The 15,752-nt window shown below is 53.3% G+C and overlaps 1 protein-coding gene across 1 annotated transcript in view; it reads left to right on the top strand.

The window, feature by feature from the left end:
- The first annotated feature begins 5,377 nt into the window (after window positions 1-5,377).
- Window positions 5,378-15,752, top strand: part of LOC145340637 (alpha-N-acetylgalactosaminide alpha-2,6-sialyltransferase 3-like) — a 10,492-nt gene continuing 117 nt past the window's right edge. The window contains exons 1-5 of the mRNA XM_080185104.1: window positions 5,378-5,584; window positions 9,313-9,513; window positions 12,573-12,979; window positions 14,006-14,113; window positions 14,684-15,752. The exon at window positions 14,684-15,752 is cut by the window's right edge and continues 117 nt beyond it. Of these exons, the coding sequence (XP_080041230.1) occupies window positions 5,486-5,584; window positions 9,313-9,513; window positions 12,573-12,979; window positions 14,006-14,113; window positions 14,684-14,873 (1,005 nt within the window). The 5' untranslated portion in view covers window positions 5,378-5,485 and the 3' untranslated portion in view covers window positions 14,874-15,752. The remainder of the gene's footprint in view (window positions 5,585-9,312; window positions 9,514-12,572; window positions 12,980-14,005; window positions 14,114-14,683) is intronic.

Genomic DNA, 15,752 nt, shown 5'->3' with positions numbered 1-15,752 from the left:
GGGGGGGAGAAGGTTACAGGGACGGGGGGGGGGAGAAGGTTACAGGGACGGGGGGGGAGAAGGTTACAGGGACGGGGGGGGGGAGAAGGTTACAGGGACGGGGGGGAGAAGGTTACAGGGACGGGGGGGGGAGAAGGTTACAGGGACGGGGGGGGGGAGAAGGTTACAGGGACGGGGGGGGGAGAAGGTTACAGGGACGGGGGGGGGGGAGAAGGTTACAGGGACGGGGGGGGAGAAGGTTACAGGGACGGGGGGGGGGAGAAGGTTACAGGGACGGGGGGGGGAGAAGGTTACAGGGACGGGGGGGGAGAAGGTTACAGGGACGGGGGGGGAGAAGGTTACAGGGACGGGGGGGAGAAGGTTACAGGGACGGGGGGGGGAGAAGGTTACAGGGACGGGGGGGGGGAGAAGGTTACAGGGACGGGGGGGGGAGAAGGTTACAGGGACGGGGGGGGGGAGAAGGTTACAGGGACGGGGGGGGGAGAAGGTTACAGGGACGGGGGGGAGAAGGTTACAGGGACGGGGGGGGAGAAGGTTACAGGGACGGGGGGGGGAGAAGGTTACAGGGACGGGGGGGGGGAGAAGGTTACAGGGACGGGGGGGGGAGAAGGTTACAGGGACGGGGGGGGGAGAAGGTTACAGGGACGGGGGGGGGAGAAGGTTACAGGGACGGGGGGGGGAGAAGGTTACAGGGACGGGGGGGGAGAAGGTTACAGGGACGGGGGGGGAGAAGGTTACAGGGACGGGGGGGGAGAAGGTTACAGGGACGGGGGGGGGAGAAGGTTACAGGGACGGGGGGGGAGATGGTTACAGGGACGGGGGTCAGGCTCGTGGGGATGGGGGGAGGTTGGAGGGTGTGGGGGGAGGTTGGAGGGTGTGGGGGGAGGTTGGAGGGTGTGGGGGGAGGTTGGAGGGTGTGGGGGGAGGTTGGAGGGTGTGGGGGGAGGTTGGAGGGTGTGGGAGGAGGTGAAACTTTTTCCTGATGCTCTGTTGTTAATAAACACCCTGACCAAACCCCAAATGCCAATTCCACATATTTTCCCCCCCGGAGCAGTGAGCTCCCCCCCCCTCCCTCCCTTCCCCCCCTCTCCCCCCCCCCCATGTTTTACAGCCAATAATTAAACTCATTCTCCAGACCCCACACACTTTCCTGGACATTTCCTCCAGTCAGACCCCCAGTTGCTGTTCTCAGGAACATTCCCGGGATTTTTTCCCGATTTACAAAAAGTTTCCATTTAAAAACTTTCTGAACACAGCCCCGCGCCTGCGCACTGGCCGCGCACCTACCTGCCCGCGCCTGCGCACCTGCCGCTGCCTCGGCCCCAGGTGAGAATTAAAGGTGCGCTCCCCGAATGGAGAAGCTGCACAGAATTGACTGAGAGCCCATAGTGACCAGCCCATCATAACCCAGCCCATAGTGACCAGACCATAGTGACCAGCCCATCATAACCCAGCCCATAGTGACCAGACCATAGTGACCAGCCCATCATAACCCAGCCCATAGTGACCAGCCCATCATAACCCAGCCCATAGTGACCAGCCCATCATAACCCAGCCCATAGTGACCAGACCATAGTGACCAGCCCATCATAACCCAGCCCATAGTGACCAGACCATAGTGACCAGCCCATCATAACCCAGCCCATAGTGACCAACCCATAGTGACCAGCCCATCATAACCCAGCCCATAGTGACCAGCCCATAGTGACCAGCCCATCATAACCCAGCCCATAGTGACCAGCCCATAGTGACCAGCCCATCATAACCCAGCCCATAGTGACCAGCCCATAGTGACCAGCCCATCATAACCCAGCCCATAGTGACCAGCCCATCATAACCCAGACCATAGTGACCAGCCCATAGTGACCAGCCCATCATAACCCAGCCCATAGTGACCAGCCCATCATAACCCAGCCCATAGTGACCAGCCCATCATAACCCAGACCATAGTGACCAGCCCATAGTGACCAGCCCATCATAACCCAGCCCATAGTGACCAGACCATAGTGACCAAACCATCAGAACCCAGCCCATAGTGACCAGCCCATAGTGACCCAAACATCATCTAAACCCAGCCCATAGTGACCAAACCATCATAACCCAGCCCATAGTGACCAGCCCATAGTGACCAAACCATCATAACCCAGCCCATAGTGACCAGCCCATAGTGACCCAAACATCATCTAAACCCAGCCCATAGTGACCAGACCATCATAACCCAGCCCATAGTGACCAGCCCATAGTGACCCAAACACCATCTAAACCCAGCCCATAGTGACCAGAACACCATCTAAACCCAGCCCATAGTGACCCAAACATCATCTAAACCCAGCCCATAGTGGCCAAACCATCATAACCCAGCCCATAGTGACCAGAACATAACAACCCAGCCCATAGTGACCAGACCATCATAACCCAGCCCATAGTGACCAGACCATCATAACCCAGCCCGTAGTGACCAGACCATCATAACCCAGCCCATAGTGACCAGCCCATAGTGACCAGACCATCATAACCCAGCCCATAGTGACCAGAACACCATCTAAACCCAGCCCATAGTGACCAGAACACCATCTAAACCCAGCCCATAGTGACCCGAACATCATCTAAACCCAGCCCATAGTGACCCGAACATCATCTAAACCCAGCCCATAGTGACCAGAACATCGAAACCCGGCCCATAGTGACCAGAACATCATCTAAACCCAGCCCATAGTGACCAGAACTGTTGTCTGAAGATTTTAAACGTCTGAATCTGACTTTTTCAGAGAGAAATTGGCCTCTCGGGGAAAGGCGGAGTTGCAAGTGTTCACACTCACTGTGTCCAATCCAAGGGAGGTAGTCAATGTGTCAAAGTTATGTGAAGAGGTGAAGAACGAGAGAAGAGGATGTGATGTCGGGGCTTGGGGGGGTGCTCATTATCCTGACCCGGCCTCTGGTCAGACTCCTTCCTGGGCACTTCAGACCAATACATAGACTCTCAGGTTGTAATCCAGAAAGTCAGGTTCATGCTGTGATGTCACGGGTCAAATCCCACCACAACAGCTGGTGGGAATGAAATTCATTAATAAATCTGGAATATAAAGCTAGTCTCAGTAATGGGGACCATGAAACTGCCAGTGCTTATTGTAAAAACCCATCTGGTTCATTAACACTCTTTAGGGAAGGAAATCTGCCGTCCTTACCCGGTCTGGCCTACATGTAACTCCAGAGCCACAGCAACGTGACTGACTCTCAACTGCTCAGTGAGCCACTCAGTTCAAGGGCAATTAGTTCTGGAAACTGGCTTTGCCAGTGACACCCACACCCCATAAAAGAATAAAGAAAATGGCAGATTAACAGTGACACATTATACAGTGTGGAGCGGAGAGAGGAAAGCTTAACAAGACATTAAAGCAACTCGTCGAGCAAGCGAGAAACTAAAAAGCAAATAGGATAGAGTATTGGGGATTACAGGAAGGGTTTGGGGAACTAAGACATGATTGTGAATGTGTACAAAACTCAAGTGGCAACACAGTCAGAGAGGAGCAGTACCCGACCAATGCTGTCACAGGACCCCGAGGTGAGAAGGCAGGGAGGGGACAGCCTGGTGACATTATCACTAGATTATTAATCCAGAAACTCAGCTCATGTTCTGGGGACCCGGATTTGAATCCCGCCACGGCAGATGATGGAATTAGAATTCAACAACAAATATCTGGAATAAAATCTACTGATGACCCATTGTCGAAGGATGAAAAGACCCATCTGGGTCACTAATGTCCTTTAGGGAAGGAAATCTGCCGTCCTTACCCCGGTCTGGCCTACATGTGACTCCAGAGCCACAGCAATGGGGTTGACTCTCAACAGCCCTCAGGCAACTAGGGATGGGCAATAAATACTGGTCCAGCCAGTGACACCCATGTCCCACGAAGGGATTAAGACAGAAGACTCAGGAGAATGAGGCCTGGAATGAGAATAGAATTGACAAGGTGGAACTCCTTCTACTTGGAGATTAGTGGAGTAATCCGATAAATGATAAAGGAACAGGAGAAGGAGAGATAAACAGACCACCCCCAGTGATTGAAGGCCTTGAGTGGGGGACAGGGATGGGAGATGAATTGGAAAAGATTTAGGACCGGTGGCACAGTGGTTAGCACTGCTGCCTCACAGCGCCAGGGACCTGGGTTCAATTCCCAGCTTGGGTCACTGTCTGTGTGGTGTTTGCACATTCTCCCCATGTCCGTGTGGGTTTCCTCCAGGTGCTCCGGTTTCCTCCCCCTGTCCAAAAGATGTGTGGGTTAGGTGGATTGGCCACGTTAAATTGCTCCTTGGTGTCAAGGGGGACCTGCTAGGGAAAATGCATGGGGTTGTGGGGATAGGGCCTGGGTGGGATTGTGGTCAGTGTAGACTCGATGGGCTGAGTGGCCTCCTGCGGGATTTTATGATTTGGGGATGGAGGGTTGTGAGTGTGGGGAATGTACTGCCAGCGACAGTGAGTGAAACAGTGCTGGTTAGGGTGCATTGGCCGTGTTAAGTTCTCCCTCAGTGTACCCGAACAGGTGCCGGAGTGTGGCAACTAGGGGACTTACACAGTAACTTCATTGTGGTGTTAATGTAAGCCTAGTTGAGGCATGAGTAAAAATAAATTTTAATAAAATAAATTTTGATCATGGGAGACAGTAACTGATGATAATATATATATCCCAGATGCAGCTGATTGAGAGTTTATTCAGCAGAGATTTTAGATCTGAAATAAACCAGCCATTGCAGGGGATGTTTTAGGGAATAAGGAATGTGATCTCCTCAATATCAACAACATCTTAAAACAGGGGAAGTGACAGGGCTGCTGCCTGCCTTGTCCAGTGTAACACACTCACACTCACACACACACACACTCACACACACTCACACACACTCAAACATACACACACACACTCTCACACTCACTCACACTCACACTCACTCACACTCACACTCAAACATACACACACACGCGCACACACACACACACACGCTCACACACACACTCGCACTCTCACACACTCTCACACACACCCTCTCACACTCACATACACACACACTCACACTTTCACACACATACGCTCACACACTCTCACACACACACTTGCACTCTCACACACACACACACTCTCACACACACACACTCTCACACACACTCTCTCACATACACACTCACACTTTCACACACACTCACACACTCACACTTTCACACACGCTCACACACTCACACTTTCACACACACACACAGCTAGCTCAGTACCCATCTTATACAACTGGTAGAGGCGGCTGGAGCTCATCAAACTGGAACTGACCTCCCCCCCCCCCACCACCACTGCCACGTGATTGAGAGAGGAGGAAGAGGAGGAGGGGGAGAGAGAGAAGCTGCTCGAGGGAGCGAGGCACAGAGAGAGAGGAAGGCCAGTCACAGTTTCAGTATGAGAATGATGCCCTGACATTGTGCTGATGTCTGCCTGCACTGACAATGGTCCCAGTGCTCCAATCACACGCTCGCCTCCACCTCCCCACTCTCCGAACACACTGCGTTGCAGAAGGCTTGAGGATGATTTATGCACAGAGAAAGGTAAAAGCATCTTTCCTTTCTTCCCTTTCTATCGAGGTGAATTACAGTGAGAGGGCAGGAGACAGTCAGTGCCATCAGAATCTGCCTTCATCCCATGCTCAACAATTACAATGTGAAAAGCTGATGGGTTAAATGGGGATATTTGTTTATTTTGCTGCTTTAACCCCCGTGTCCCAGTCCTTTGGCTAATACACAGGCTGCAGCTAATGTGCTGGTATTTAATCAAATGTTTCATGTGTCTGTAATCACCTAACCAACAATACAGAGAGAAATACTTCCTAACTCACCCTCCCTGCACCCTCACCACCCACCCATACTACAACCCCCTTCACCCCGCACCAGTCCCTCACCCCATCACCCACACGCTCCACCTCTCCCCCACAATCATCTTGCCCCCTCATCCCATCACCATCTCCCCACTTCAGCTCCCAACCCCCAACTCACCTCTGCCAACTTCACCCCATCAACTTCAACCCTACACCCCTCCCTATCTCTATAACATCCTCCTGACCTTACACCCTCCCTATCTCTGTAACCTCCTCCAGTTCCTACATCCCCTCCCTATCTCTGTAACCTCCTCCAGTCCCTACATCCCCTCCCTATCTCTGTAACCTCCTCCAGTCCCTACACCCCCTCCCTATCTCTGTAACCTCCTCCAGCCCATACATCCCCTCCCTATCTCTGTAACCTCCTCCAGCCCCTACACCCCCTCCCTATCTCTGTAACCTCCTCCAGCCCATACACCCCCTCCCTATCTCTGTAACCTCCTCCAGCCCATACATCCCCTCCCTATCTCTGTAACCTCCTCCAGTCCCTACATCCTCTCCCTATCTCTGTAACCTCCTCCAGCCCCTACACCCCCTCCCTATCTCTGTAACCTCCTCCAGCCCATACATCCCCTCCCTATCTCTGTAACCTCCTCCAGCCCCTACACCCCCTCCCTATCTCTGTAACCTCCTCCAGCCCATACACCCCCTCCCTATCTCTGTAACCTCCTCCAGTCCCTACACCCCGCCCTATCTCTGTAAAACCCTGCCCTTCTGCAATGAACCACACTGATGTTAGCTGTGAGGAGGTGCTGATTTGAGACACTGGTTCATGAGATTATGAGGAGTGAGATTGAAAGCCCAGTGAAAAGCACCAGTCCAGTTGGCGTATGACAATTTGTTAAAAACTATTTATTAAATTAAAGGAGAGACAAATAAACATGAACAGAACCACAGCATTGTGGTGTGAGTGTACCTTTAAAAAGTACAACACAGGAACAGGCCCTTCGGCCCACCGAGCCTGTACTAGTCACATTGTCCTATCTAGCTGTACCCCTCTATTTCCCCCTCTGTTCCTGTGTCTATCCAGATACATCTTAAACGTGGTTAATGTGTCCACCTCACCCACCTCACTTGGCAGTACATTCCAGGTCCCCCCCCACCCTCTGTGTAAAAAAACACTCCCCTCGCTGAAACATCCCCCCCCCTTACCCTGAACTTGTGCCTCTTTGTAGGAAATGTATATTTTTGTCTGTAGTTTGTAAGCAGGAGTTTTGGTTTCACAGTGGCAGTGAAAGCCAGTTTAGATGTCTTTATATTGCTGCTTCAATGTTTATTGAATGTTGTGGGGAGATTAAAGTCAGGTGGTTCCCCCACAGAGGAATCCAAGCATTTACTTTCAGTTTTAGTTTGGAAGGTGTTTAAACATCAGACTGAAAGCAGTGTTTCTCTCTCTCCCTGCTATTGGAAATTCTGCTGGTTAGTTGGAAGCAAGGCCACTTGGTTTGAAAGTTCTGTTGTTGATGGTTTGCTAGCTCTTCCTGGTTTTTGGGAAGCTGTTCTGACTTCAAGCTTGTCTGTGTGTGTATCAGGAGGACTGCAGCACCCAACCAAAGACCAAAATTCCAGCATCATGTCAGCATTTGTATTCTCCGTGCAAAACCTGTGGCAAGGGTTTAAGGGATTTGTTTAGTTGGAACGGTGTTTAGTTGTTAAGGTTTTTACAATATCATGATTGTTGTTTGTAATTGGCAAAAGTTATTGCTAATTTTCTTTCGATGCATGTTAACTGTATCCTTAAATAACCTTTGTTTGATAAAAGGTCATTTGAATTGTACTTGAAGTGAAACATCTCATGCTTGCCCAAGCCAAATTCAAATTGCAAAACTTATGATCCGGGCGGACTTTTTAAAACACTCTGGAGTTTCTGATCTGAATTATAACAGTATTCTAAGACTATTAAGTATACGAATCATTGAACACACACACACGCTGCTTATGTAGAAATTATCCACTTGTTCCAAAATATATCTATGATCCCTTAACTCCTTAAGACTTTTCTGTTCCCAAACAACATCTAAATTAAATTAATCCATAAGTCAGATTCAGCTTATAGTTACGCACAGTACAAAGCTGAGGATCAAGTCTGGAAAGTATCTTTTCCTAGTCTGGTGAAGATACTTAAACACCTTCATGAAGGTTCCTACACCACCTTGGCTCTAAGATTTAGATACAGACCTTGTCTCCTGACTAAGTTGTGGATTTGCCTCTCGGGCTATTAGATACGAACTGACCTCTCAGCTGCTAGATGTAAACCAGCCTGCCTTCTTCCGAGAGTGTTGGCAATTATAGAATTTGTTCTTTTTGATTCTTCATTCTGTGGATTTGGCTGTCTACATCTCAAATTCTTGGACTATAGAAATGAGCATTGGATGCCCCCCACTCATATCTCAGTCATCTAGGTAAGCTGTTCCCTACTAATGGGATGATTTACACCTGCTTCTCTCTAGATGCCTGCTAATCTTGTTACTGGGAAAACCATTTTGACCCATTATTGGACAGATCATATCATGTTTTGTTAAATTCTTGTTACTCTGTTACCAGGCAGAACCATGACATCTCTATATCCCCTCCTGCCTTTACACACATCCCTATCGATGTAAACTCCTCCAGTCTCTACAGCCCACACTATCCTAAACACCTCCATCCCCTACAACCCCCACCCTCTGTGTAAAAAAACACTCCCCCCACTGAAACTTCCCCCCTTTACCTTGAACTTGTGCCCCCTTGTAGGAAATGTATATTTTTGTCTGTAGTTTGTAAGCAGGAGTTTTGGTTTCACTGTGGCAGTGGAAGCCCCTCTCTATCTCTGTAACCACCTCCAGCTGCTACAATCTTCCCTATCTCTAAAACTTCCTCCAGCCATTACAAACCTCTATACCTCAGTCACCTCCACCATCCCCTACAACCCTTCCTTATCTCTGTAACCTCCTCCATCTCCTACACTCCCTCTGTATCTCTATAACCCCCTCCAGTCCCTAAAAACCCTCCCTATTCTAAACACCTCCATCCCCTATACCCCTCCCTATCTCTGTAACCTCCTCCATCCCCTACACCCCTCCCTATCTCTGTAACCTCCTCCAGCTCCTACACCCCTCCCTATCTCTGTAACCCCCTCCAGCTCCTACACCCCTCCCTATCTCTGTAACCTCCTCCATCCCCTACACCCCTCCCTATCTCTGTAACCTCCTCCATCCCCTACACCCCTCCCTATCTCTGTAACCTCCTCCATCCCCTACACCCCTCCCTATCTCTGTAACCTCCTCCATCCCCTACACCCCTCCCTATCTCTGTAACCTCCTCCAGTCTCTCACAGGGTCTGGGGGTTCTGCTGATGTCTGAACTCAGTGTTGTCCGCCTGGTTCAGGATGTGACCTTTCACCCCTTTGTGTTTTGATACAGCTCAACATCCTGGTGGCGGTAGCTCTGATTGGAGGAGTGACGTTTATTGTTGCCGTGGTACACTACATTCACCAATCCCCTTATCCCATAATCCTCTCGCAGCTGTCTGGGGACCGGGGGGGCAGCCGGAACCATTTCCTCGGTCTGTTTGTTCGGGACTCCCGGGTTCTGCCGGGTTACCTTAGCCTGGCACAGCAACAGGTAAGTACCCAGGTGAAGCAGCAGCCCACATCCACCTGGGAGCGTTAACCACACTGCATTTATATACTGCCTTTCACTTCTTCAGAATGTGCTTGAGTGTTTTCCAACCATTGAAGTGAAGTCAGGGTTGGAATGTCAGAATTCAAGAGCACAGCAAGATCCCACTAACAGCAATGTGATGGTGACCAGAAAACGTGTTTCTGTGATGCAGATTCATGGAGAGATATTGGCCAAAATTCCAAAGAGAGCTCCCCTCCACTCCAACTCTGCCATGTGATCCTTCACCTACTGGCCAGGGGCACATCTGACAGTGCGGCACTCCCTCAGCACTGACCCTCTGACAGTGCGGCACTCCCTCAGCACTGACCCACTGACAGTGCGGCGCTCCCTCAGCACTGACCCTCTGACAGTGCGGCACTCCCTCAGCCTGGACCCTCTGACAGTGCGGCACTCCCTCAGTACTGACCCTCTGACAGTGTGGCACTCCCTCAGCACTGACCCTCTGACAGTGCGGCACTCCCTCAGTACTGACCCTCTGACAGTGCGGCACTCCCTCAGTACTGACCCTCTGACAGTGCGGCGCTCCCTCAACACTGACCCTCTGACAGTGCGGCACTCCCTCAGTACTGACCCTCTGACAGTGCGGCGCTCCCTCAACACTGACCCTCTGACAGTGCGGCACTCCCTCAGTACTGACCCTCTGACAGTGCGGCACTCCCTCAACACTGACCCTCTGAGAGTGCGGCACTCCCTCAGCACTGACCCACTGACAGTGCGGCACTCCCTCAACACTGACCCTCTGACAGTGCGGCACTCCCTCAGTACTGACCCTCTGACAGTGCGGCACTCCCTCAACACTGACCCTCTGACAGTGCGACGCTCCCTCAGTACTGACCCACTGACAGTGCGGCATTCCCTCAGCACTGACCCTCTGACAGTGCGGCACTCCCTCAGCACTGACCCTCTGACAGTGCGGCACTCCCTCAGCACTGACCCTCTGACAGTGCGGCACTCCCTCAGCAGTGACCCACTGACAGTGCGGCACTCCCTCAACACTGACCCTCTGACAGTGCGGCACTCCCTCAGCACTGACCCTCTGACAGTGCGGCGCTCCCTCAGCACTGACCCACTGACAGTGCGGCGCTCCCTCAACACTGACCCACTGACAGTGCGGCGCTCCCTCTGCACTGACCCTCTGACAGTGCGGCACTCCCTCAGCACTGACCCTCTGACAGTGCGGCACTCCCTCAGCACTGACCCTCTGACAGTGCGGCACTCCCTCAGCACTGACCCTCTGACAGTGCGGCACTCCCTCAGCACTGACCCTCTGACAGTGCGGCACTCCCTCAGCAGTGACCCACTGACAGTGCGGCACTCCCTCAACACTGACCCTCTGACAGTGCGGCACTCCCTCAGCACTGACCCTCTGACAGTGCGGCGCTCCCTCAGCACTGACCCACTGACAGTGCGGCACTCCCTCAACACTGACCCACTGACAGTGCGGCACTCCCTCAGCACTGACCCTCTGACAGTGCGGCACTCCCTCAGCACTGACCCTCTGACAGTGCGGCACTCCCTCAGCACTGACCCTCTGACAGTGCGGCACTCCCTCAGCACTGACCCTCTGACAGTGCGGCACTCCCTCAGCACTGACCCTCTGACAGTGCGGCACTCCCTCAGCACTGACCCTCTGACAGTGCGGCACTCCCTCAGCACTGACCCTCTGACAGTGCGGCACTCCCTCAGCACTGACCCTCTGACAGTGCGGCACTCCCTCAGCACTGACCCTCTGACAGTGCGGCACTCCCTCAGCACTGACCCTCTGACAGTGCGGCACTCCCTCAGCACTGACCCTCTGACAGTGCGGCACTCCCTCAGCACTGACCCTCTGACAGTGCGGCACTCCCTCAGCACTGACCCTCTGACAGTGCGGCACTCCCTCAGCACTGACCCTCAGTGACCACCTCCTTGCAGTGGGGAACGATGCTGTGATTCTGACCCACACACAGTGATGGGGGGGAGGGGGGAGGTGGAGTGTGGGATGAAGGAACACTGAGCTGTGTGTGTGGGTACTGAGCTGTGTGTGTGGATACTGAGCTGTGTGTGTGTGGGTACTGAGCTGTGTGTGTGGGTACTGAGCTGTGTGTGTGTGGGTACTGAGCTGTGTGTGGGTACTGAGCTGTGTGTGTGGATACTGAGCTGTGTGTGTGTGGGTACTGAGCCGGGTGTGTGAGTACTGAGCCGTGTGTGGGTACTGAGCTGTGTGTGTGGGTACTGAGCTGTGTGTGTGGGTACTGAGCTGTGTGTGTGGGTACTGAGCTGTGTGTGTGGGTACTGAGCTGTGTGTGTGGATACTGAGCTGTGTGTGTGGGTACTGAGCTGTGTGTGTGGATACTGAGCTGTGTGTGTGGGTACTGAGCTGTGTGTGTGGGTACTGAGCCGTGTGTGTGTGGATACTGAGCCGGGTGTGTGGGTACTGAGCCGTGTGTGTGGGTACTGAGCCGGGTGTGGGTACTGAGCCGTGTGTGTGGGTACTGAGCCGGGTGTGTGGGTACTGAGCCGGGTGTGTGGGTACTGAGCCGGGTGTGTGGGTACTGAGCCGGGTGTGGGTACTGAGCTGTGTGTGTGGGTACTGAGCTGTGTGTGTGTGGGTACTGAGTCGTGTGTGTGTGAGTACTGAGCTGTGTGTGTGGGTACTGAGCTGTGTGTGAGTACTGAGCTGTGTGTGTGGGTACTGAGCTGTGTGTGTGGGTACTGAGCTGTGTGTGTGGGTACTGAGCCGGGTGTGTGGGTACTGAGCCGGGTGTGGGTACTGAGCTGTGTGTGTGGGTACTGAGCCGGGTGTGGGTACTGAGCCGGGTGTGGGTACTGAGCCGGGTGTGGGTACTGAGCCGGGTGTGTGGGTACTGAGCCGGGTGTGGGTACTGAGCCGGGTGTGTGGGTACTGAGCCGGGTGTGGGTACTGAGCTGTGTGTGTGGGTACTGAGCCGGGTGTGGGTACTGAGCCGGGTGTGGGTACTGAGCCGGGTGTGGGTACTGAGCTGTGTGTCTGTCTGCAGCCCCTGGCGCTCCGGTGCCAGCAGTGCAGCATTGTCTCCAGTTCTGGCCAGATGTTGGGCACCGGCCTGGGACCCGAGATTGACCAATCAGAGTGCGTGCTGAGGATGAACACAGCCCCTACCGAGGGGTACGAGGCAGATGTTGGGAGCAGGACCACCGTGAGGGTGGTATCTCACACCAGCACCCCCTGGCTCCTCCGACAGGAATCCTTCACCTCCCACCTCAACACCTCCATCTACATCTTCTGGGGTCCTCAGCGGAACATGCGGAGTGACGGGAAGGGGCTGGTCTACAACATGCTGAGGACAGTTCAGAATCGCTTCCCGTCTGCCAAACTCTACACTCTGACCGAGGAACAGATGAGATACTGTGACAGTACGTTTAAAAAGGAGACAGGAAAGGACAGGTAAGAACAATCCGGAATCTGGGATAGGGATCTGGGAATGTTCCCAGGAACAGGATATCTGGGTTGTTCTGCAGTCAGCGTGAGTGAAAGCTGTATCTCCAGGACAGGACTGGGAGTGAAAACACATCAGGAAGATCGGATAGACATTGTGGAAATCTATCCGTCTTTTCATCATTTCCAATCTGATAAACTCATTAGGGATTGAGGGATAGAAATCCGAATCAGTGACAGAGATACAGTCTCCAGAAATAGCTGCTCCCAAAACTGCCAACCTAATAATAATCTCCTTGAGGCAGCATAGTGGCACAGCGGGTTAGCACAGCTGCCTCACAGCGCCAGAGACCTGGGTTCGATTCCCAGCTCGGGTCACTGTGTGGAGTCTGCACATTCTCCCCGTGTCTGCGTGGGTTTCCTCCCACAGTCAGAAAGACGGTGCTGTTAGTGTGCATCGGCCGTGCTAAATTCTCCCTCAGTGTAACCTGAACAGGTGCTGGAGTGTGGCGACCAGAGGAATTTTCACAGTAACTTCATTGCAGTGTTAATGTTAGCCTTACTTGTGACATTAATAAATTAACTGGAAACTGAGTTTTCTCCTGTGCCTGAAGACTGATAACTGGCTCCGGGATCCTGTGATCACGTGGCTCCGGGATCCTGTGATCACGCATCTCCGGGATCCTGTGATCACGCGTCTCCGGGATCCTGTGATCACGCGTCTCCGGGATCCTGTGATCACGCGTCTCCGGGATCCTGTGATCACGCGTCTCTGGGATCCTGTGATCACGCGTCTCCGGGATCCTGTGATCACGCGTCTCCGGGATCCTGTGATCACGCGGCTCCAGGATCCTGTGATCACACAGCTCTGGGCTCCCACATGTGAGTGATTCTCTGGCCCAGGGCCAGTGGATGGGATTTTGTCACCAAGATTACAGCATTCCAAATGTTCCTGTAATTCTAACAATTCTCTCTCTCTGTCTCTGCCTGTGGCCCCCCCCTCCCCCCCACTCTCTCTCCCTCTCTCTCGAACAGAGTCCTGTCTGGTTCCTATCTCAGCACTGGCTGGTTCACCTTTATCCTGGGAATGGAGGTTTGCAGCCGGATCCATGTGTACGGAATGATCAACGAGACTTACTGCAGGTACCAGCCCCGATAGCATCCCCGCAGCACCCCAAAACCCGCAGCCCCCCCACAGCATCATGACACAAACACCCCCGACATCCACAGCACCCCGACACCCAGCAGACCGTCTGACAGTGCGGCACTCCCTCAGTACTGACCCTCTGACAGTGCGGCACTCCCTCAGTACTGACCCTCTGACAGTGCAGCACTCCCTCAGCACTGATCCTCTGACAGTGCGGCGCTCCCTCAGTACTGACCCTCTGACAGTGCAGCACTCCCTCAGTACTGACCCTCTGACAGTGCGGCGCTCCCTCAGCACTGACCCTCTGACAGTGCAGCACTCCCTCAGCACTGACCCTCTGACAGTGCGGCACTCCCTCAGCACTGACCCTCTGACAGTGCAGCACTCCCTCAGCACTGACCCTCTGACAGTGCGGCACTCCCTCAGCACTGACCCTCTGACAGTGCGGCACTCCCTCGGTGCTGCAGTGGAGTGTTGGACTGGATTTCCAGTTTGCCCGCGTTTGGTTTTGGATTTTTTGGTCTCTGTAACATCCTGGTACTGAGTGAGATTGTCCCTCCCTACAGCACTGAGGGTCACCGGAATGTTCCGTACCATTACTACGAGCCCGGTGGACAGCAGGAATGTGCCGAGTATTACCTGCACGAAAATGCCAAGTACGGGGGACACCGATTCATCACCGAGAAAAGCGTCTTCGCAAAGTGGGCGAGAGAGAGAAAGATCAAATTCTTCAGCCCCAGCTGGCCGGGGTCCTGAGGTTCCAGAGGCTGCAGTGACTGGGAGCTGTGGGAGAGAGTCAGGAACTCCAACCTCCAAACTGCCTCAGATAGACAAACCCGCAGTGACCTCCTCCATGTCACTAATAAAGAGGCACTTTACCCACAGCCTGCAGCTACTCATCCTTTCCCTCCCTCAGGACAGTCAGACCAGGAGTAACGGCCAGTGAAAAGGCACTAAAAAAACTCCTGATAGGACTATCCGGGGAATCTCAGCTCATCCCTTTGCCATCCTTCCTTTCCCAGTTTGGGAATGCCGCCCGTGACGCTGCCTTTGCTGGGAAGCTTTGAGTAAATATTAATCACCTTTGATGGAGCTGGTGTTAAAAGTACGCTTTAATTACTGCTCCCGACTTTAACCTGTGCTGCTAAGCTGTGTGACCCGCCAGGAGAGGCACAGAGGGTCAGCACTGCTGCCTCACAGCCCCAGGGACCCGGGTTCGATCCCCAGCCTCGGGTCACCGTCTGTGTGGAGACTGCACATTCTCCCCGTGTCTGCGTGGGTTTCCTCCCACAGTCCGAAAGATGTGCGGGTTAGGTGGATTGGCTGTGGTAAATTGCCCCTTGGTGCCTCTGGGTGTGTGGGTTGGGGGGATTAGCAGGGTAAATATCTGGGGTTACTGCGATGGGACTGGGTGGGATTGTGGTCGGGACGGACTCAATGGGCTGAATGGCCATCTCCTGCCCTGTCGGAAGGATGTGCTGGTTACAGTGCATTGGCCGTGCTGAATTCTCCCTCGGTGAACAGGTGCTGGAGTGTGGTGTGACTAGGGGATTTGCACAGTAACTTCATTGCAGTGTTAATGTAAACCTACTTCTGACACCAATAAATAAACTTTCGGAGGGGGTTTTGCCTTTG

This window comes from Carcharhinus amblyrhynchos, unplaced genomic scaffold, assembly GCF_965287045.1.
Source record: "Carcharhinus amblyrhynchos unplaced genomic scaffold, sCarAmb.v2.hapA chromosome_1232, whole genome shotgun sequence".
NCBI classification, from domain to species: Eukaryota; Metazoa; Chordata; class Chondrichthyes; order Carcharhiniformes; family Carcharhinidae; genus Carcharhinus; species Carcharhinus amblyrhynchos.
The sequence above is the reverse complement of the archived record's forward strand: the minus strand, read 5'-3'. Positions and strand labels throughout refer to the sequence as shown.